Source organism: Monodon monoceros, unplaced genomic scaffold (genome assembly GCF_005190385.1).
Source record: "Monodon monoceros isolate NGI ecotype Baffin Bay Population unplaced genomic scaffold, NGI_Narwhal_1 Super_Scaffold_14, whole genome shotgun sequence".
NCBI lineage: Eukaryota > Metazoa > Chordata > Mammalia > Artiodactyla > Monodontidae > Monodon > Monodon monoceros.
In genome coordinates this window covers 14,082,848-14,106,345 of record NW_021703770.1, presented here as the reverse complement: position 1 = coordinate 14,106,345, position 23,498 = coordinate 14,082,848, and the positions used below count along the sequence as shown (strand labels likewise).

Below are 23,498 nucleotides of genomic sequence, written 5' to 3'. Positions count from 1 at the left end.
CAAAAAAAAAAAAAAAAAAAAAAAAAAAACTTTATTGCTAAAAATTCTAACCATCACCTGAGCCTTCAGCAAGACGTCATCTTTCTGCCAGTGGAGGGTCTGAAATATTGTGAGAAATACCAAAATATGACACAGAGACAGGAAGTGAGCAAATGCTTTTGGAGAAATGGTGCTGATAGGCTTGCTTGATGAAGGGTTGCCACAAACATGCTATTTGCAAAATCGCGGTAAAGTGAAGCGCAGTGAAACAGAGTATGGCTGTATATTGCAATGGCTTGACCCACTTGGGAGCTGCCTCCGTTTACACTTGAACCAGCAGCGTATAAGAGCAGGCATTTCCCTACAGCATCGCTCCTAAACTGTTTAAAATGAAAGTCATGGGGCAGTGATGGGGAGAAGGGAGAGGGAGCGATAGAAGATGAGGGCCAGGCCGATGTTGCTTCGGTGGGTGGGAGAGAGGAGGAAGCAGGTGGGGGCCGAACATCTGTGACTCTGCAGCCCCCTCCCCTTTCTCCTCCTTCCAGCCCACTCTCAGGATCTGCCTGAACCCAGGGCCTGCTCTCTCCCTGCTTTTCTTCTTTTTACTGTCAGATCTATTTGATTGCAAAAAAAAGAACCTGTTCATTGTTTGAGACCAGGACCTGAAAGAAATTAGGCTGAGGGTGAACCACGTGTAGGCAAGTGTGATTAGAAAAGTAATGACCAAATTAACCTTCTTGCCAAGGCAGGCTGCCCAAATATTGGCTGCCTGGTCGCTAGGACTTTGGTGCTCCTGGAAAGGATGGGAATATTGAGTAAGGAGAGTTGTGTGGTTATTGGACTGAATTGATACCGCCCTCCTGTGCTAACCTTCCCTTAAGGCACAATCCTAACCTGAAACTCCCCAAATGGAGGGGTTTTATTATCCTTTGGGAAGAAGAGAAGTCCAGAGATGTTCAGGAAAGGGGTTTGCAGCGTTAGCGTGGAGCCCGGTGGTGCTTCAGGAGACGTGGGTGGACGGCACAGGCTGGGCAGGAGGAACCAGCCCAGGTGGTAGGCACTCGGGGGCTCAAACGGCACTGCAGTGTCAGAGCGCTGGGGCAGCTTTCCTCGCCATCTGCTCCAAGTGCTGTTTCTGCTTCCTACCCGGAGGCCTCAAGAGTGTTGGATTTTCCTGGCATTTCCTCGCTGGACCTCCCCATTCTATGTGATGGGTGTTGTGGAAGAGGCAGAGGTTCCCCAGATAATGCCCTGTGGGCCCTCTCTTCTGATGAAGTCCTTGGCCCTTATAGGTTCTGGAACCAAAGATGAATGGGCTTCTGCGAGGGCCTTAACGAACGTCCTTTTCAGCTCCTGAGATGGTGGCATGTGCCCAAGGGACCAGGGGAGGACAGGATAGAGGACATGGAAACCTCTGGGGAAGTGGTGGCGGCCCCGGGGGTGTTCACTGGGACCCCCCTGGCACCCCCCACCCCCCTGCCTGTTCTTGTGCTCTCCGCTAGATGCAGCCATGCTTGGACTGTTGTATTATTTGTGCCAGGAGACCCGCAAAGTCAGGCTGGGAGGGTAAAGTAGAACTTTCCTCCTTCGTGTAAAACTGTGCATCTCTTTAGAAAAATGAAAGCTGGATTGACACTGTGCTTCTGGAAGGATCTATCCTGTCAAGCCAGGAGCAGCAACACCAAGAATGACCATCAGAAGATTGGAAGAGGGATCTCTCCAGTGTGAACCAAGTGGACGCGTTTCTGCCCAGACACTTGCTCACCCCGTGGGTGGAATGCAGGGAGGACTTTCCCTTCTGGCTGCTGTAACCATCTCTGATGGGCATATGGACCCTCCCTTGGGAGTTGGTCCAGGGCTCGGCTGGGACTCACCTTATTGGTTCTCGTGCACAGGACCTCGATGAGCACCGCCTCATTCGTGCCCAGGCCCTTCATGGCCTTCTGCAGCTGCCGGGCGGCATACTCGCTGGGGTGTTGCAGAAGGGCCAAGGCTGTCTTCTCGAAGTATCCACTCAGCTCCCTCTTGAGCACCTCCTCCAGGTCCTGTGGGAAGACAGCGAGAGTCTTGTCTGGGAACGTGCTGAGAGCAGAGGGACAGGTGTCTGCTCTCCCCACCGCAGGACACCTGCTGTGGACACACGGGGCACAATCTAGACTGGAGCTCTACAGGCATGAGTGACCTGCTCTGGAGGACAGTCGTCTCCCAAGTGCCCATCCATCTTCTGCCAAGGCTGGCAGAGATGCAGAGGGAAGATCCCCTGCTCAGGGCTGGGGACTCCAAAGATGAATCGAAGTAACAACCAGCATTTGCAGAATATTTTGGGGTTCAGAGAGCTTCCTCACTGATCCCTAAAACAGCCCTGGCAGGAGAGGTATTGCATTATTCCCATGGACTGAACCTCAATAAGATAAAGGACTCATCTCCAAATACTTGGCTAGAGAAGACTGAAATACAGGTTTGTCATCTCTAGGAGACCAGATCATTCATTGTCCAAGTTGGGATGCTTTTGACAGTGAAAGGGGGGGCACTATTAATAATTGCAGGGTGACAACAGGAATTAAAGAGGGACTGTCCTGGGCAGACCTGATATACAGTCACTTTGGCATTTTGTTAAATTCTGAAAGGGACACACGTGGGAAAGAACTCAGGTGGGGGAAGGGAAGTGCATGAAATTCCCACTGGCACCCTGTTTGGGGCAAGCCCCTCCAATCACAGGTGAACCGCCTGCTCCTACTGTCTCCCTCTGACCTGATGGTTTAATGAGAAAAGGGTCAAGAATGGGCGTTCAGTCCAACTAGAGTCATCAATGTCCCAAGTTAAATGCAGGACCTCAGAGCAGGACCTTCACACAGAGACAGCCCCGTGTGGGTCAGACTGGAAGCCGATAGACCAAATTACAGCATGGGGTGGGCCTGGCTACTCAGCACCATGGCACGATGTCTAACAACACAGTCGTGTAGCTCTGCGACCTAGGAAATGTGCTTAATTTCACCAACTGTCAGTTTCCTTCTCTGAAAAATGGGAAGAATAATAAGACTTACTTCTTAAGGTTGTTGGGAGAATTAGATAAGACAATCCTTGTAAACACTGAACACGGTGCCTGGCACATTTTCCATGTTCAATAAGTGACGACGATGATGATTTCATGTTGAAAGGAACTTTCAGAGAGAAGGCAAATCAACTATTTCTCAAATGAACCTCTGAGCTCCGGACCTGGGAGGAAAATCCCAGAAGATTTTTGTCCAAGGCCCTGGGATCTGCAGTCTTAATAGCAGGTTGTGATATTACTGGCTCCATCCCATGGCAGCTGCTGCATCTAACCTGATCTTGTGAAGACAGGCCTTTGGTCAGTACTCTGGTGTGGATCTACCTGAAGACTGGAAATATTTTTCCAAGTCAGATGGGCATTATATAGAACTGTAGAGAAGAGAAATCCCAGCTGGCTGCTCTCGTACGTCACAAGGATAGAAACAAATCCTCGTGTGTTTACATTCTGTTTGGACCTAGGAGCCAGCTCAGGATTCTTTGGCTCTAATCCTGGTTTCCCGCTAACTAGCTGTGTCACCTTGGGATACTTATTCTCTTTGGAGCTCAGCTGACTTCAGATTTGATTGTCTCTAATGTCTTCTAGCTTTGTGGCATGATTCTCGATCACCTCTTTGGCAGTCCCAGCTGTTTGAAACACAGCTGAGAATTGGAAGGTAAGCAAATGATTGGCAGATGTAGGTGTTGCAGAGTTTTGTGCTAGAGCATGCTCACTTTCACAGAGCCCCTGAGTCCTCACTTTGAACCCATTTACACTTATTTTACACCAAAGCTTAAGATGCCTGTATCTGACTTTCCGTATCGGTAGGATATAAGTAGACACAGCACTTGAGAGGATGCTATAGTCAGGCGCGCTGACAAGGATGAAAGTTCAATGTCATTCAATTCAATTAAATGCAGCTGAACTGAAGCTGCGCTTATTTTCACCAAGGTCATCAATGAGTGACATTGACAAGCCTGATTGTGAAGAGGGAAGCAGAAGAACTACAAAAGCACAGCTGTCTGGACTGTTTAATGTATAAATAAACAGCTCCTCTCATGGCAATGGATTCTTCAGGAGTGGAGGCTGGCCCTGGAGATGGAAGACTTAGATTTGAATGCTGGTTCCTTTTCCTACTAAGTGTGTGGTTTTGCATGAGTCATTTAAACAGATGCGCTCCACTTTTTCTCTCTGTAAGGTGGAGACAATCACACCTATCACGGCCTCCCTTTACTGGTAGGTGCCAGCATTACCCTGCTTGATTCTCACAGCAGCCTGAGAAGGGAGGCAAATTACCATTTTCATTTTGTGAGGAGACCAAGGCCTAGAGAGATGGTTGCTTCCCCAGTGACAAATAAGTAAGAAAATCCGCCTCTATCTCTATATCTGTTTATACATAGAGTTACTGAAACTGTAAAGGAAGTATAAATTTGGATTAGAATGCAGCATAATAATTCATATTTATTTGGCAAACTGATAATTCTAATGACATTAAGAAAATGTTAAATCGTGTTCATGCTATATTAATAAAGAAAACAGAAGGCCTAATGCATTCTTAAAGATTTCTAAATGTAACACCGTCAACAAGAAGAATGAAAGAAAAGATACGCAAAGAAAGAAAAAGGCGTTGATGCTTAACGAAATGGAGGGTTTTTTGGTTTTGGTTTTTTAGTTTTTGTAACAATCACTTATGAAGAATATATCATTCTTGAAGACACCTGAATAAATGAAGAATTCTTACATAAAGACCCACCTGTGAAAACTGGTTTTCAAATCCCTGGCCTATCTATAAGTTAATATGTGGAATTAATCCAAATGAGTGGGAAAAGAAGACTGAGGAATCAACTTAAAAAGAAGTCAGTTGGAAAAATAATGAGTTAACCGGTATTGATTTTACAGGCTGTTAACAAGGCCATTTCAGTTTTTCTGGAGTCAATTAAAGTTTTAAATGGTTGTTTCATTTTGTTTCTCTTGGGCTAATTCAATAAAGCTTTAAGGATAGTCCTCACTGTCTTGGGAACATAAAAGAAGCAGAAGAGACAGTCAAGACCAAGGCCGTGCGCACACGGCCAAGGACCCTCGGCGTCACCTTGCCATACGTTGTCTTGTACTTTTGTTTTATTTGTTGCCTCTCATTCGATGTCCTGCTTGATAGGATTTGAATGATGGTGGCTTCATCAGTTCCTGAAGTGCAGGAGAAAGAGGCAAAATCACAATGAGCAAGAAACAAGATGGACGTTTATTTTAGTCAATCCGGGGAAGCCAGGGTGGTGGTCACAGGCTTTGGTGGAACCTAGGTGGACCCTTTGGCTGTAATATCTTATGCTGAGAACTGTATTCTTTTCACTCACTTGACAAATATCCACTGAGGCCTCACACTGCATGAAGCACAACGCTAGGCACTGTAGTGGAAAGAGGAACGAATATGGCCTATTCCTTAATTTCACTCCTTGGCATAAATGCAAGAGAAATGAAAACTTATGTCTACACAAAACTTGTGTTCAGATGTTCATAGCAGTATCATTCATAATAGTCAAAATGTGCAAACCACCTGAATGTCCATCAGTGGACAATGGATAATTAAAAGGTGCTATATCCATACAGTGGAATATTACTTGGCCAGAAAAAGGAATGAAGTACTGACACATTCTACAGTATGAATGGGATGGACCTTAAACACATTTTGCTAAGTGAAAGAAGCCAATCACAGAAGACCACATATTATGATTCCATTCATATGGAAGTCCGGAATAGGGAAATCTATAGAGACAGAAAGTAGAATAGTGGCTGGGGAGGGGGTGGGCAGAGGTGTGATAGCTAAAGTGTAGGAGGTTTCTTTTTAAAGTGATGAAAATGTTCTAAATTGTGGTGATGGTTTCATATTTCTGTGAATACATTAAAAACAACTGAATTGAACACTTTAAATGGGTGAATTGTATGGTGTGTGACTTATACCTCAAAAAAACTGTAAAAAAAAAAAATATGGTATGTTCCTTGGTCTGCAAGTACTTAAAATGGAGTGGAAGAGATTAAGATACAGACCCAGGGCTTCCCTGGTGGCGCAGTGGTTGAGAGCCTGCCTGCCGATGCAGGCGACACGGGTTCGTGCCCCGGTCCGGGAAGATCCCACATGCCGCGGAGTGGCTGGGCCCATGAGCCATGGCCGCTGAGCCTGCGCGTCCGGAGCCTGTGCTCCGCAGTGGGAAAGGCCGCAACAGTGAGAGGCCCGCGTACCGCAAAAAAAAAAAAAAAAAAAGATATAGACCCAAATTGCTATAGTATCAAGCCCATCCATAAACTTGTTAATCTCAGGAGAGAAGTCCTAATTGGGAGCATGTGGGGCAGTTCCCCTTTAAACTCTTTTGAATCACACTCTTCCTAAAACGATTTTTTCCCTGATGTTCATATTAATACTTGTTCATTGTAGGTATTTGATCAGCACTGAAATAATAATGACTAAGAAAGAAGGGGAGCGTATCATTTTTTGAACCTGGAGACAGGATTGGAAAGATGACCCAGGTGTTGCAGGTGTGAGGGTGAGAAAGACTATTTGATCAGCGAACCCTGAATTCAGTTTCTTTGGACTGGATTCAAATCCCTTAAACCCTATGACATCAGGCAAATAATTAGCCTCACCAAGCCTCGGTTTTCCCACCTATAAGATGGGGGTGATAATAGACAAGGCTATTGTGAGAATGAAATCCAAGTAGGGGTCCATGGTTACCCTGAGGTGCACATGGGTCCTGGGACACCGGGGAGCATACATGACCAAGTGCCCCAGGGCTGCCTCAGAACCAGGCAAGACTTGTGCTGAGGCCACTGTCCCTGGGCTGTCACCCCAGTGACTGAGCTGGAAGGAGCATCAGAAGCCTTCTGGCTCAAACTCGTATTTACAGAGGAGGAAACTGAGGCACAGCTCAGACCCTCTTCTTAGTTCCCGCATGTACCTTACTGTTTGGCAGTATTGGAATTTGTTGACCGTTCCCTGCTTGAGTGCTTTGCCTCTGTCCTCCGCTCCTCCCTTCAGCCCCTCCACCATCTCCCTCTCAGCATCCTCCATCAGCCCTTCTTCTACCTGCCCTCTACACTCAGCTGCCAGGTCTCCTTGCTAATTGCCATCACTCCCCCCGCCCCAACCCGTGACCACTGCCCTTTGGCTGGTGTATCCTAAACTAGCACCTCCAGCCCTTACCCTTCCTGAGTTTAGATCCTATTTCCAGCTGCCTGTGGCCAGCTTCCCATGGAGATCCCAAGGCCTTTCAATTCCCCACGGAGCTAAAGCAGAGCTCATCCCGTCTATCCTTGAACCCACTCCCCACCCCGTTAATTTCATCTCAGTGTGTGGCATCACCTGAATTAGAAAATCCAAAGTCACTTTTGAGGGCCCACCTTCCGTTTCTTTTATTTTCCGACACCGCCACGCCCATCTGTCTCAGCTACGAGATGACTCCGCCCTCTTCATTCCCCCTGCCCCTGCGTAACAGGCCTGCTGGTTTTCATCCTCCCTGACACCAGGCTACCTTCCACACTGCCGTCAGAATCATCATCTGGAAGTACGCGTGTGCTCATTTCACTCCCTAATTTTAAAACCTCTAGTGATGCTTCGTGATTTCCAGAACTAAATCATTGTTCCTTAGTGTGACATTGAGACTTCCTGAAGCACGGTCTCAAACTGCTCTTCTAGACCCATCTCTGCCCACAAACACACCCAGCCTCACTCACCTCACCGGAGCCACATTTGTCGGTAGGTCAGGCACTTTCAGAAATCCTGAAACATTACGTTTCTGCTCCCGCCGTTCCTCTAAAGAGCATTGCTTATATATCTCTAGAGTCACTGCATGTTAGGTAAGCTTTCATCAGATTATATATATGTAATATATACATAAGATTGCATGTATGTGACATTCTAAGCTTGGTACCTAGGCCATAGGGAGTGGTCACTGAAAGGTAGTGTGTACTATTAGGTGCCACGTACTGCCGTCTTCCTTGGGTGAGTGGGGCTGTTGGGTCCGTCTTGCCTGTCAGATCTGCTCTTCTAGGGTGTGGTACTATGCATACCACTGAAGGAATGAAAGATCATTTTAGGACCGTTTAAGGTTTTAATAGTTATGTGTTTTTGTGAAATGCATACTGGATTTCAAAGACTTGGTGTAAAAAAAGGGTGTAGAATATCTCAATAATTTTTTTTTAATTTTTAAAAAATTATTTGTTTTATTGATTTATTTTTGGCTGCATTGGATCGTTGTTGCGGTGCGCAGGCTTCTCATGGCGGTGGCTTCTCTTGTAGACCACGGGCTCTAGGCACGCGGGTTTCAGTAGTTGTGGCTGGAGCGCTCTAGAGTGTAGGATCGGTAGTTGTGGCGCACGGGCTTAGTTGCTCTGCGGCATGTGGGATCTTCCCGGACCAGGGCTTGAAGCCGTGTCCCCTGCATTGGCAGGCGGATTCTTAACCACTGCGCCACCAGGGAAGCACTATCTCAATAATTTTTATACTGATTACCCGTTAGAATGTTAATGTCTTTAGTTAAACAAAATATATTATTAAAATTAATTTCACTTGTTTCTTTTTACTTTTAAAAAATGTGGCTTCTGGAAATTTGGAAATTCCATGTGTGGCTTGCATTATGTTTCTTTTGCGCAGTGCTGCTCCAAGCCTCACTTTTACTCTCTGGTAGAAGGAAGTTATGACAATCTGATCGCATAGGGGCTGTGAGAGGATGAGACAGAGACTCTAAAAATTCGTATTTAGACAATAGTAAAGCTCTGTTCGAATATTATCACTTTGTCCATCCTGGCACTGGCAGACCTCCCATCTGACTCCTCTCTTGTAACCTGGCTGTTGCGGGACACCTACTATTATGTGTTAAATTGTGTCTCCCCCGAATACATTGAAGTCCTAACCCCCAGTACCTTAGAATGTGACCTTATTTGGAAATAGGTCACATTCTAAGGTATGTAAGTAATCGAGTGAAAATGAAATCATTAGGGTGGGACCTAATCCAGTATAACTGGTGTCTTTATAAAAAGTGGAAATTTGGGCACAGAGAGAGACTCACACAGAGGGAGATGGCGTGAAGGGACACAGGAGAACTCTGTGTGAGTTCGGAGGATCGGAGTGATGCATCTACAAGCCAAGGAACGCCTGCGGCTACCAGAAGCTAGGAGAGAGGCATAGAATGGTCCTTCCCTAGCACCTTGCGGGAGGATGGCCTGCTGACTTCTTGGTTTCAGACTCCTGGCCTCCGGAATTGAGAGACAATAAATGTCTGTTTAAAGACACCCAGCTGTGGCACTTTGTCATGGCAGCCCTAGGAAGCCAGTCCACCCACTGTCCTCAGCAGTATCTCAAGACTTCAAGAAAGGAATAAAAAAACCCTCCTCACAGCCCAAAGTCTGGAGATTTCCTACATTAGCCTGTTCCTGGCCCTCCTCTCCATGTCTGCTGCCTGTAAATAGCACGCTTGGCAATTTTTCAGTGGAATTGAATTAGTTGGACTTGTACGTTAGCTCCTGTTCCGCTGAGAGATCAGGATCCTGAAGGAACAAAACACGGGGCAGATGCATTTTGATAGACGGGTTGGGAACAGGAGAAACCTGGGTCAAGGTTGCAGGAAGGGCTGAAGGGGGACCTGGCTGGAGATGGGGAAGGGAAGAAAAGGGGTGTTGCCAAAGACTTCAAGCGTTTGACTCTGGCCCCAGCCCTCAATGCCACGTTTGGAAAGCCAGTGCTGGGACTTAGAAAGACTACTCTGACCCAGGGGTGAGAGAGCTGTGCGCTGCTCCTAGGACAGCCACCTGCTCTGTGTCCGTGGACTGTTCACCTAGTCTCAAGGACTAGTTCCACCTTTACGGTTCTGGGAAGATCTAGCTCTCTGATTCCAGTTGGAGAAACAGAAAATTCTAGGATGAGTTCACTTGCAAAAATAGTCAGCGTTCGTTGCCTGCCTCATTCCGGCTCACTTCCAGCACTTATTTCTGTCCTTCCTCTTCATTTCCTCCTGTAGCCTCACCTGCGTACTGTGTATCCAGTTACTTCCTCTGTGACATTGTTTCTTTTTAACCAGAGGAGTGCCAGAAATCTCACCTCAAAAGAGATTTCTTTTTCTCATAAAAAATCTCTGGGGCTTCCCTGGTGGCGCAGTGGTTGAGAGTCCGCCTGCCGATGCGGGGGACGCGGGTTCGTGCCCCGGTCCAGGAAGATCCCACATGCCGCGGAGCGGCTGGGCCCGTGGGCCATGGCCGCTGAGCCTGCGCGTCCGGAGCCTGTGCTCCGCAACGGGAGAGGCAGGCCACAGCGGTGAGAGGCCCGCGTACCGCAAGAAAAAAAAAAAAAATCTCTGAATCCAGTCCCCCAACTTTTTTTTTTTTTTTCACATGGGCTGCTCCAGCCCAGGTCTAGGGCCTCCGCATCTCAGACCTTTACCCTTACAGTTGTCATCTCTGGAAGGAGGCTTCCTGCCTCCCAGGTGGCCCATTCGCTGTATTGTGCCAGCCAGGAATGGAGGGGTGTGGGTGCTCACCCCTGGCTCTCTCTTTCCCCTCGCCCCACATCTAATTTGTCACCACGAAGACCTCACCATTCACCTCCTTGGTAGCCCTGAGACCCACCCATCGCTCTCCATCCTCACCTCTGTCGTATCATTCACCAGAGCTGATCCCCAGATGGTGTTCCTGTCTTACTCTCACCTTTTCCAATCAGCATTCACAGTCTCCAGAGTGGCCTTTCTGTGGAGCAGATCAGCCTGAACCTTTCCATCTAGGCTCCTTCAAATCCAGAATAACAGCCTGGTCTCTTGCCTCTGCCTGCAACATCTTTAGCTTCAGCCCTCACCTTTATTCCCATTCTTCTTTCAGGACTCAACTCGCTGGACTTTTCTGGGACACCTGCCGGTGTCCCTCACATTACCTGTCCTCCTCCTCTGTCCTGTCTCTGCCACCCCACACTGCAAGTCCCACGGGGGCAGAGGGCTTTGCTCATTGCAATATCCACAGAGAAGGCTCTCAGTGTTCATCAGACTTGACCTGCTGAGTGAACGAATGTGGAAATGCATGCATGGAGAAGTTTGCACTGCATTATGATGGAGCTGATCTCTGCATGGTTGTAAGCTGTGTGTGCTACTCACGTGGCCTGTACGTAGCAGGGACCAGTAGGAAATCCTCTACTCTGTCGCTATAGTCAACCCATATCTGCATAATTCAGGAAAATTGAGTTAAAATTTTAAATATAAGGTTTTTTAGACTTTCCTTCCTGAGTGTTTTTTTTAAAAAGGAGAGCAGAAAGCAAAGCAGTCTGGGGATGTCCCAGCAGCAGCCTGGAGGTGGGGGAGAGCCTGGAAATGACTAGATTTCTCTTGAGCCCTTTGAGTCCGGGTATCAGGTTTATCCAGGGAGCTGTTCCCACTACCCGACTGAGAAGCGATTTACCGAACAGTGACCTCATTTTACATTTCACAGTATGTGTGTCATATAAGCAGTCTGTGCAGTGGAACAATTTCCTGTAAACATTTACAATGATTTGAGGCACTAGGGCCAGTCTCCAGTGGTTCTGGGAAAGACTTTTTAAAAAAATGAGAAAAGAAGGAACCTCAGCTCTGACTGTTCATCTGACGCAGTAATTACACAGTAGAGGTCAGAACTGGGTGACCGTCAACCCCGGGAGTGCCACAGGGCCTCCTGGCTTTGGCTCTTCCAGCCATTTTCTGGGAACACACCGAGCTGAGTTTCAGCAGGGTGGGGACCTCTGGGTTTGAAGTTCCCTCCCCGATACCCCTGGGACTCTGGTGCCTAATGAGTGAGCCGCTTCCCAGCAGGCCCCAAAGCCAGCCACAGCCGTCTCTGCCCATAGCAGCTCCATAGCAGTTTTTCCCTCTAAGCCCCTGTTTCTGTGTTTCTCGGAGGGAGAATGACAAACATCCTCTTACATTTCAGAGAGGATAATAGGGGCTTCCCTGGTGGCGCAGTGGTTGAGAGTCTGCCTGCCGATGCAGGGGACACGGGTTCGTGCCCCAGTCCGGGAAGATCCCACGTGCCGCGGAGCGTCTGGGCCCGTGAGCCACGGCCGCTGAGCCTGCGCGTCCGGAGCCTGTGCTCCGCAACGGGAGAGGACACAACAGTGAGAGGCCCGCGTACCGAGAAAAAAAAAAAAAAAAAGAGAGGATAATGAATGTTGGGGTCCACACACTATCCACGCGTCATCTTCAGAAGGGCCTTGCTGGGATGGGGGCAACAGGGTGGGCATGGAGCCCTGAGAGGAAGGCCTGACAGTGTCAGCGTCGGGGGTTCTGGGTTAACCAAGACCCAGACCAAGCAGGTACTTAGGAGCCAGGAAAGCAGGGGCACCAAAGAAACCACAAACAAGGAAATTGTCAGTTTTATGATATTTGTAAGAATCAAATATTATTTTATGGTACAGCATTCTTATTACTTTGACTTGCACAGGTGGGTGAACGGCTGAGGACTTGCACATAAACTTTTTGATGCCTAGGGCCTCTGACCTCACTCTACCTGATACAGTGGATGCATGTGGCTATTGAGGACTCAAGGCGTGGCTGGTCAAGTTGAAATGCTCTGCAAGCGTAGAATACATACGGTCTTTTGGAGACTTAATTCAAAAAACGGGACGTCAAGTATCTCATGAATAACTTTGATATTGACTATCTGTTGAAATGATATTTTTGATACAGTATTGAGTAGCTAAAGTATAATTAAAATTAATTTCACCAGCATTTAAAAAAAATTTGGCTTCCCAAAAATTAAAAATAGGGACTTCCCTGGTAGTCCAGTGGTTAAGACTCTGAGCTTCCAATGCAGGGGGTGTGGGTATGATCCCTGGTCGGGGAACAAAGATCCCACGTGCCTCGTGGCCAAAAAAAAAAAAAGCGGTTTGAGAGAGGTCTGTTTAAAAAAATATTAAAAGTGACCTGTATGCCTCACCTTGGTGGCTGTTGGACAGCATGGCCCTAGACATTTAAATCCAGACCTTGCAGGGCTGGTATAGCAACAAGATCTTGCAGGCGAATTTTACCAATGGTACGATTCTGCTTGGTCTTGCTCTTATTAGTAGAGGTGGGAATTCTAGACCTTCATCCAAATGATATCTTTTCGAGATGGCCCTAGGTTGCAACCACCCTACCCTCATCTCATATCTTTTTGACCTTGGGCAAGTATTTAACCTCTGAGCCTCGGCATTCTCATCTGTTGTCATTATAGTACAACTTTACAGGGTTGTTGGTAGGGTTACACAAGGTGATGTGCGTGTGGTACCCAGCACAGAGCTTGGCACCTAGAAGCGGCTCTCCAACAGTCACCAGCACAAGAATGGCCTCGCCTTGTGGCCGTACCCACAGGAGGGGGTGGAGTACACGGCATGGCTGGCATTCAGTAGGTGCTCCATCTGTGCTTGGCGAACTTAACTAGTGTGGTGGCTAAGAGCTTGGGGATTTATCATAAACCACAGCTGACTCATTCCCACACCCACTTCAGCTCCTGTCTCCAACCCACATCCAGATGCCAGGCCCTCACTCGAGAGGCAGCAGGGAGACACCTGTGAGGCTGGCTCAGCCGCTCAGCACAGCTCAGAACTATAAACATCCTGACACTTGCAGGCAAACATACCTCCCAACAGCTGTTGTCCGAATACAGGATTAGCCAGGATGTGAGCAAGGACCAGCTCCTCTCTGCTGAGCTGTCCTCTGATGCCCCCAAACCAAGCAACCTGCTTGTCATCCTTCATTTCCAGCCCCACCCCACCCATTTATTCAACAATACTTACTCTGTAGAAATCCCTTCTACCACTTTCCTACCAGATTGTCTCCCACCCCAACTCCTTTGGGACTTCAGCATTTCTTGGGCAAGGCAGACTGTTCTATAGTTAGATAGTTCCTTATACAGAAGCAAAAAAAGATGTCTTTCTAGAACTTCCGCTGTGGATCCCAGTTCTTTTCTCTGGAGTCACACAAAGAGTTTATGGCCATCTTTATTCTACCACAGTACCCATTCCTAGGAAAGTAAATCTGCACTAATTTACCTCTAAGTAAAAATCTGGCACTTGTCTTCATAAAACATTACGCCAAGTGAAAGAAGCCAGACGCAAGAGGCCACCTATTGTATAATTCCAGGTGCATGAAACGCCCAGAATAGGCAAATCCATAGAGACAGAAAGTGGACCAGTGATTGACTGGACCTGAAGGGAGGATAAAGCGGGAGTGGCTGTGAATCTATGTGGGGTTTCTTTTAGGTGATGAAAATGTTCTGGAATTAGAGGTGATGACTACACAATCCTGTGAATATACTAAACGCCACGAAATTATACGCTGTCAGAGGGTGCATTTTATGCTAGGTGAATTATAGCACGATAAGGAAAAGGAAAATTTAATAAAATAGCCTGTGGACTGAGATGGCTCCTACCAGCCATTTCTTCTCAGCCCTGTCCCACCCGCTGCCTCTGTGCTTCAGGCAATGATAGGAATTGGTTCCATCCCAGTGTTCACCACTTACGGGGTTGTGGCTTTGGGCTACTTAACTTGTCACAGCCTCTTTCCTCATCTGAAAAGTGGATTTTTGTGAGAATAACTTAATGAGATTTTGTATATAAAGTGCTTGGCTCAATGCCTAGAATATTAAAAGTCCCCCAGTAGATGTAAGAAAATAAAGTTGAGGAAATTAATCAACCTTGCCCCTTGGTCCCTCTATCTTTTTTCTCCCAAGGTAATGCCCCCTCAAATGCCCTCACTTTCTTGTTCCTCTGGAACCCCTGATCAGCAAACCCGGGGTCAACCTAACATCCATTTCCCCTGTCCTCCCTTTAGGCTGCAGGAGAAAATCACAGAGCCGTGTGGGCTGAGCCAACGTGAAATCGTGGTCTCTCTAGGCAACTGAGACCTCACAGGGGACCAGCAGTCATTTCCTGGTCATCTCTACTCAACGTCTATGCCAAAGCACCACTCACACCTCATACTACATCGTCAAACCCAACACTTTGAGCAGATAACCTCGCCTCCCACCTTACTGAGCAATGTCACATTGCCAGGCCAGAGCTCCTTCAACGTTCTGCCCCTGTTACCCCCATGAATGTATCAATTCCAGCTCTCAGTCGCACCTCCTCTTTCCATTCAAGGTCAATCCTGATATCTGTGTTTTGAATTTCCCCCTCCTCCAGGCTTTCTAAAATCTTGTTTTTCTCAGCAACCCCCTTTCCCTCCTGTATTTACAAGCTCTCCCTTTCAGTGGACTCCCTCTTTATGTGTCTAGTCTCCCGTCACCTCAACATTCTGTCAGCTGTGAGCCTCTCTCTTCTCTGATGGGATAGAACCTCATCCCCATTCTCACCCCAGTGAAGGGCAATGAGCCTTCTACTTCCAGCTGTCCGCTGAGAACCACTCTGGCAGAGATGGTCAATTTATTCTTAGCTGTAAAACCCAGCTCTCACTCTTCATCTTACTTGACCTCAGGGTAGATAGGGTTTTATACTGGTTCCCACTCCTTTCTTCTGGGAACTCTCTTTTCCCTTTACTTCTGGAGACACATTCTCTCCTGTTTCCCATCTTGTCTCTTTGGCCACTCCTTCCTGGTCTTACTTTTACATTTGCTTTAAATGCTGGGGTTTCCTGCATCTCTCCTCTCTTTACACAGACTTCCTGGGTGAGCGCATCCTCACCCATAGCTTCAACCACCGCCCACGTGTTGGTGTCTCCCAAGTCGACCGTCTCTGTCCACATCTCTCTCCCGGGTTCTAGACATATTTCTACTAACGTGGATCATTCCATTGGATTTTCTCAGACACTTGAATTCAACATGTCTAAAGTAAGCCCTACACTTTCACCAGCACACTGGAGGCTCCTTTTATACTCCTTTCCTCGATGAATGATAACACCTATCTCGTTCCCTGAGACAGAAACCTGGGGGTTCTTTCTGACTTCTCACTTTACCTCGCACGCCGACTGGTCTGTGACCAACCCCTGTGGTGTCTGACCATTAATGCCTCAAATCTTTTCCTTCTTGTCTGTACTCACTGCCCAGCAGCCTCATCGTCTGTCCCCTGGTCACCTCCGAACTTGTCCCCCTATCTCCCTTCCCACCGTCCTCCCGTCAACTCTCTATGCTGCTTTCCAGATGAATTCTTGCTCGATTCCACCTTGTTTCAGAATAAAGTGCAGGTCCCTAAACATGTCACACATGACCCTCCAGAGAAGGTGCTTAATAAGTGTTTGTTGCTTTGTTGAGTGAATGTGAGATGTGTGTTAAAGAGCTCTGAAGGCCCCCATGGAGATGAAAGCTGCCCTAAGCTAGGAAGGTCATCAGCTGGTGGTCAAGAGCAGGAAATTAATTCCTGCCTGGGCTTAATGCTAGCTGGACCACCTACTCACTAGATGTGTGAGTCCAGACAAGTCATTTAGCCCCTCTGAGCCTCACTTTAACCATCTGGAAAATTAGGATTAAATGAGGTTTGCTATTGTCAAATGAAGTAATGCATGCAAAATGTATGGCAAAAGAGTTCAATAAACATTACCTATTATTATAAAGCTGCCTTTTCTGTACAGTTCCAGAACTTAAGATACCATTGAAGGCAGGTAAGTTTGTTCTTTGGCCTCCTCCTTTTTCTTCTCTTATTCAGTAGGGCTCTCAGCATGAGAAGTCAATACTGGCCACCCCCGCCTTCTTTTCCACTCAAGAGCTAGTATTCCAAATTATCACCCAAACTCCATACTCCATTGTCAAACCCATGTCTTTAGCAGATAACTTTGCCTCACACTCATGGAGCCATGTCCCATTACTAGGCATGACCGCCTTCAGCCTTCTCCTCTTACAACACCCATGAATGTATCTATTTTTGCACTCAGTCTTCCCTCCCTCCCCTCCGCCCTCCCACTCAAGGTAAATCCCTCTATCTGAGCTTCAAATTCCACCTTCTTCCAAGCTTCTGGGACTAGAACCTTGTTTTATCAGTGACTTCCTTGGGTTCCAGAGCCTCTTTTCATGGCCCTAGCCCTAGACGCTCCCTCCCTCATCTCACCTTGTTCCTGGGTTTACCTTACTCCTGATCTCTTGCTTAGTCACCCATCCTTGGCCATGCACTTAGGCCTGGATGTAAATAGTTGCTCCAGTGTTGCCTCTTGATTCTCAACCTTGGCCACAGTTTTATCTCCACTTGCTCTGCTCGTAGATACAGCTACCAGGTCCCTAATCCAGTTCTCATCAGCCCTGATTCCCTACCAACTCCCATAAAAGGCATCAGAGGGTTTAGATGACATTAGAATTGTATGAATGACACTTCTCATGAAGTTTCCCCCATCTCAAGTTCAAATTAAATGTCATAATATTAAATTTCTAGCTATTATGTTGAATCCTGACAAGTAATAGGACCTGCTTATAACTTTGGGAACTTTTATAAAGGGAACCTTAAAAGTGATCAACTTAGCTTGGAAGATACGAGATAAGTGGGAGGTCATCTTCCTAAGATCGTGGGAAAGTTGGACATGAGATCAAGTTTAATCAACTTCAGTAGTAAATTAGCAAACAAAATATCTTTCATACCCATTCCTTTGCAGGCTTTGTTCAGCTTTTTGGCATCTCGATCAGCATCAAAACCCTGATCTTTCTCTTTGGCCTAGAAAAAAATAATTGAAAAGGTTGAGTGGACAATATAGGCATTTAATAATTATCTCTGGCTGAAGTTGGCAGCTAACGGGAAGACCAAGCAGTCATCCAAACGAGGGACCAGCTGCCGCTTTACACATGGGTACATGTGGAAATCAGCTGGGGAAACTCTGGCCCCAGAGAGATGGCTGGTGCTCCCTGGAGCCAGCTGGACTTGGATGACCATGGAGAATGGCCCCCTGTGTTCTCAAGGACAATCAGCCCTGCCAACTCGGGGAGAAGTGATTTTCATATTAACCCCACCTTTGTGTGTCTGTCTCTGAAACAGAGAGTAATACAGTGGACCAATGTCCTGGAATGCTGGTTTTCAACCTTCGCCACGAGACACAGTATGTCTAGAGAATAGGTGTTTTTGGCCAGAAGCTGAGGATTCTAGGATCTTATTACAGATCAATTTGACAATCTGGGCTACAAGCTTTACCATTCACACAATGAGAGACATAATATTTAGTTTGCCAGAGATAAACCTATGGACGAGCAATAACAGTTATTGGTTTTTACTGCTCCTTGGGGAGAAAAAGTTCTGTATATATACTAATGTTTCCCATACTTCAGTCATTGGCATAATACATGCACTGAATGTCCACAGCTATCTATGTCTACATTATTATTATTTGCTTATTATTTTTCTTTCAATTGACCTACTTTGTTTTCGCTTAAAGTTATTTTTCAAAAAGAAACTTTCTATTAGCACTGAAGTGGAAAACCAGTGTTGCTTGCCTAAACAAAAGGTAAGCATAAAAATCAATGCATGGCTATTAAAAATTTACAAGATGTGGGCTTCCCTGGTGGCGCAGTGGTTGAGAGTCCACCTGCCGATGCAGGGGACACGGGTTCGTGCCCTGGTCCAGGAGGATCCCACATGCCGCGGAGCGGCTGGGCCCGTGAGCCATGGCCGCTGAGCCTGCGCGTCTGGAGCCTGTGCTCCGCAACGGGAGAGGCCAGAACAGTGAGAGGCCTGCGTACCACAAAAAAAAAAAAAAAAAAAATTTAAAGATGTGAGGTTAGTTGCAGTCATGCAACGAGTAGCTTTGAACACACCCTGTGTTTTCTCTTTGTCTTTGTCTTTCCTCACAGAGATGGTCTTTGGTGACATATGCCACTTATTTCCCATCCTTCAGTGAAGGCTGGTTTAAGTGCTACTGTCTACACACCCCGATTTCCCTGTCCCTCCCTTCATTTCTCTGGGCACCTATTGCGAATGAGCAGTAAACCACATAAAGCACAGAGGATGAGTTGCATTTATCTGCCTGGTATCCCTACATCCTTTGAGGGACTTCCCCTCCCCCATTTCATGTGGTCTCACGGGGGGATGTCAGTCATGAAGCTTGATTCCCATCGTCCTGCCCTTGGGTGGACACGCACCCTGTCACTCTGGCACTTGTGACTGGTTCAGGAGTGGGGATGTAATCCAAGCAGGGTCAATTAGAATTTTCCCTGGGTTGATATATAGATATTGAGAGAGAGATGTCTCTCCCTGCTGGGTTTGCTAAGCCAACAGAGTGTGAGTCTAGGGCTGTTGGCAGCCATGCTGTCCACTACATGAAGGAAGCATGGGTTCAGAATGAAGCAAAGCAAAGACAAGAAGGGTGGAAATGGAGAGAGAGAGAGAGAGAGAGAGAGAAAGAGAGAGGGAAAGATTGAGGTTGAATAACTATGGACTGGAGGAAGGCTGGCTTCTAGGTTTTGGTTAATGGAGAATCATATAATCTTAAGAGCCAAAGGGATCTCAGGGCCCCCATCACCCCACTGCCTTTTGGAACGTAGTCCATTGCCCCATCTTGAAGTATCCATTCCTGAAACAAGCTGGGAGAGGGGCTCACATTTGTTGAGTGCCCGCCATGTGCTAGACAACTTCTTCATTGACAGACCTTTCTTCATTATTCACAGGGAAGAGTAGGCATTTGTTGTCTGCTTTACAGAGGAGGAAGCCTGGATTCAGGCAGGTTAGGGAATTTGTCTGTGGTCTTGCAGGATGCAGGTTTGCACCAGCTCAGTCTGCCTCCTAAAGCTCATGCTCTTGGGTCCCATGCACCATCCTGCCTCACACTCTAATTATGACTGGGGCCTTCACGTTCGGCAGAGCGATGGCGTGTCCCATGTTCCTTTCCCAATCTTTTGTGGGCTGTAAGAAGGCTATCTGGTGCTTCTGAAGGCTTGTTGGGAGGACCAGAGACGTAATTTGTGGGGCTCAGTGGAAAAGGAAAGTGTAGGGCTCCTTGTCCAAAAATAATTAAGAATTTCAAGATGGTGACATCAGAGCATTAAACGAAGAGCAGGGCCTTTCTGAGCATGGGGCCCTGTGCAGCTGCACAGGCTGCACACTGACCAAGACCACCCTGCCTTTTGATCACATTCTAAAAGGGCTGGTTCTCTGGGTGTGGGAGCGTGGGAAGTAGCAATCTCAAAGAAGTAAATTGTGTCTTTGCTTTTCATCAGGAGTATTAGGTGCGACCTAGGAAGTGAGGTAGAGTTAAACCGGAGCTGCAGAAATCTCATGACAGTCTTTATAAACTATTCTGTGTGTCATTTTAGCCTCATCGGTGCAAGAGTTTGGTGGACTTATTATCTATCCCACTTCACAACTGACAAGTTGGAACAGAGAATGGCTGTGAACTTGTGAATGGCTGTTCAGGTTATGCCTGGCCTGAGGGCAGTGGGAGCTGGGTCCTGCTGGGGATACACTTGCCGAGCTCTGTGCTGGCAGGGCTGCTTCTCCCCCAGAGGAATACTTTTTCCTCATTTGCTCAAAGATGCTGTCAGGGCTCGCAGAAGCCATGAGGAGACTTGGTTAAGATCACCTGGCTAGGTAACGGCTGAATCGGAGCCAGGGCTCAAACCAGGACTGTCTGTCAGGTATGAAATGACATTCCCTCTCTGTTTTAGCAAGATGGTTCCATGATACAAATATCATAGAATTATAAGAGTGGAGGGATGGGAAAAGGACCCTCCGAACATGTCCAGTTTGTTTATCCAAGGCCAAAAAATGAGTAAAAGTAAATGTCTTTTAGTCCAAAATAACAGTAATGTCTGGTGGGGTGGCGTGGGGTGCAGTGGGAGAGTGTTGAACTCCATGTTAGGAATAAAGATGATATTGAGACTTAATTTTTTCCTTTTTTGCTTTACAAATAATGCAGCGTAGAAGTCTGTATCAGATGCATGGCCCTCAGCAGGGCAGGTTGAAGTCACTGTCCCCTTCTAGGAATGAATGACTCTTAGCCATGTTGGTTAGCTTTCCTTATCAGAAGAGAATTCCAGCTTGTTCCTAGTAACAGCAGGATATTTGATGTCAGAGGGAAGGAACCATGTGACGTGATTTAAAAAGGAAAGAGAGAAAAAGAAAACAGTCTGTGTGGAAGGAATCTTCCCCTCGGCATGGCTGGGACTGTGTCTACAATGGATGCATTCATCAGCGATGGCCAGTGTTGATGCAAGGGGTGTCCTTGGCTTGTTCCAATGATCTGGGTAACGAATTTCTCGGGAATATACACGGAGAGGACATTCCACCTCCATTGTTCATTGTTAGTGGGCCAGGCAGCTGACTTCGGAGCCTTGGGCCTGTTTGCCCATCAGGAGATTTTGTGTTTGAAACCTGACGCCGCTGAACAGAACTTCCATATAAAGCAGGTCTGCGAGAACGTGAGTCAGACACAAAACGGGGGTGCGACTCCAGGATGGGGACAGAGGGTTGAGTTTGTGAGGGTTGAGACAAATAAATGGATAGTTCGCCTGCTCTCAACTACAAGGTGTAAAAGAGATGGGGCAACATTCCTTCTTTTGGTTTTGTTTTGATTTGTTATTTTTTAAACAGTATTTTCATTGACACTCAGAAGACACATTAAAAAAGACATGATGTTAGATGTTAATAAAAATGATTACAGGACTTCTCTGGTGGCGCAGTGGTTGAGAGTCCGCCTGCCGATGCAGGGGACACAGGTTCGTGCCCCGGTCTGGGAAGATCCCACATGCCGTGGAGCGGCTGGGTCCGTGAGCCATGGCCGCTGAGCCTGCACGTCCGGAGCCCATGCTCCGCAACGGGAGAGGCCACAACAGTGAGAGGCCCGTGTACCGCAAAAAAAAAAAAAAAATGATTACAGAGTCTGGGTTTGAGCCCACGTGGATCTAAGTTTGAATGTGGTCCTGCCCCTCAGCAGTCCTGTAAAGTTGGGCCATTTAAACTCTAAGCCACCATTTCCTCATCTGTAAAATGGGAGCAGTGTCTGCCTTCTGAGATCTGAGGCTTACGTGAGATAACATTTCCAGTGCCAGATATTTAGAGGAACCACAGGCAAGCTTGTCCTGCCTCTGCTGCTTTGGGCCAACTCTTGGGTTTTGTCTTGTAGTGATATTTAGGGTTTTGATTCTGCGTATTTTGACTTGACAAATTTGGAAGGTATACATATAGAAATAAACAGACATCTTCCAAACTTGATATTATGAGATTCTATCATCTATCTATTTATCTATCTATCTATCCATCTATCCATCTGTTATCTATCTCGCAATGCCCCAGACACCGTGTTTATAATAGGTAGCCACCGAGGATATAATAGTCAACTTTAAGAACATAGGTTTCTAGTCAGACTAGATTTGAATCCCAGCGGTACTGCTTATTGCTTCTGTGACCTCGGGCAAGTTTGGGAACCTTTCTGTGCTGTGGTTGCCTCAAGGCAAAATGCGGAAATAATACCCCCTATCTCATAGGTCTCTTGTGAGAGTTTCAATGAAGTCATTCACGCAAAACATCTAAAATGAGGCCTAGCAGAGGGCACGTGCTCAATAAATGTAAACAATATTTGTTGAAGGCAGATCAGTAAGGACCTTTCCAGAATATTGCCTGAGGGGTTTTCACCTTGTAAATGGCACTCTGAGGATCAGTTTTTCATTCATTGCCTGCAGTTGGGATCCAGGCATGCATTTCACCCAGGGCAGTAAAATGGTTAAAAATTCAGGCTCTGTGGAGTCCAGGTGATCTGGGCTGACACCGCAACACCATATTCTGGCCAGTGTGCTAATTCGCACCCCTGGGTGTGAGGGTCCCATTGAGATACAAGGCGGGTGCAGTGCTGGCCATCATGCTGGTGTGTCAGGCTCAAAATGAAACGAATACTCCTAACTCTACAAAGGGCACTGCCTGGTGCATGACTACGCTGGGAGCTTTTCTGTTTTTTTCTTCCTTCTAGTGCATCTACATGTCAGTTTTCTGTGTTTTCATGTTCTTGCATTTAAAACAAGGAAACGAATGAACGATTTTTTTCTGGAGGGAGGATGCGGAGAAAATAAACTGAAATTTTAGGAGCCTAGGAAGCAGTGTCACCTGGGCAGAAAGAATGTTGAAAACACCCACTCTGAAATGACTCAGGGATGTGCCAGCTTCAGCACATCAACGGCCCAGGAAGAAGCGTGGCTCTGTATCTGATACCCCCAGGCAGAAGGGCCAGAGTGGAGCAACAGACACCTGCTCAAAGGCTTCTGACCCAGTACAGTTCAAGGAAGGCTTAACTCTTAAGATCGAAAGGGGGTTTCAAGAAATCTGCCTCCACTCACAGCAAACTCTGGGGAAGGGGTGTGTGAAAAAGTTAGCTGAGGGATGTGTTTGCAAACTCATTGCTCTATACATTATATAGTAACCAAAATTTTCCGGGTGGGTCATCCAACCTGAGTACACCCGTATTTAAATACACTCCTGCCCATCAGTAGGAATGACCTGATCAGGTGACCTCATCTTCTATTTGGATAACATCAAGACTGGAAAATAAGAATATACTGTCCCACGAGAGACACGTGAATTCATTAAAAAGCAATACACAGCAGGCAAATTAGACCATCCTCTGAA

General features: G+C 46.8%; 1 protein-coding gene across 1 annotated transcript in view; it reads right to left on the bottom strand.

Annotated features, from left to right (window-relative positions):
* Nucleotides 1-23,498, bottom strand: part of ANXA13 (annexin A13) — a 56,388-nt gene that overhangs the window by 15,550 nt on the left and 17,340 nt on the right. Inside the window, exons 2-4 of the mRNA XM_029222562.1 lie at nucleotides 17,540-17,612; nucleotides 5,097-5,191; nucleotides 1,854-2,024 (exon numbers count right to left, since the gene is read on the bottom strand). Coding sequence (XP_029078395.1) covers nucleotides 1,854-2,024; nucleotides 5,097-5,191; nucleotides 17,540-17,612 — 339 coding nt within the window. The remainder of the gene's footprint in view (nucleotides 1-1,853; nucleotides 2,025-5,096; nucleotides 5,192-17,539; nucleotides 17,613-23,498) is intronic.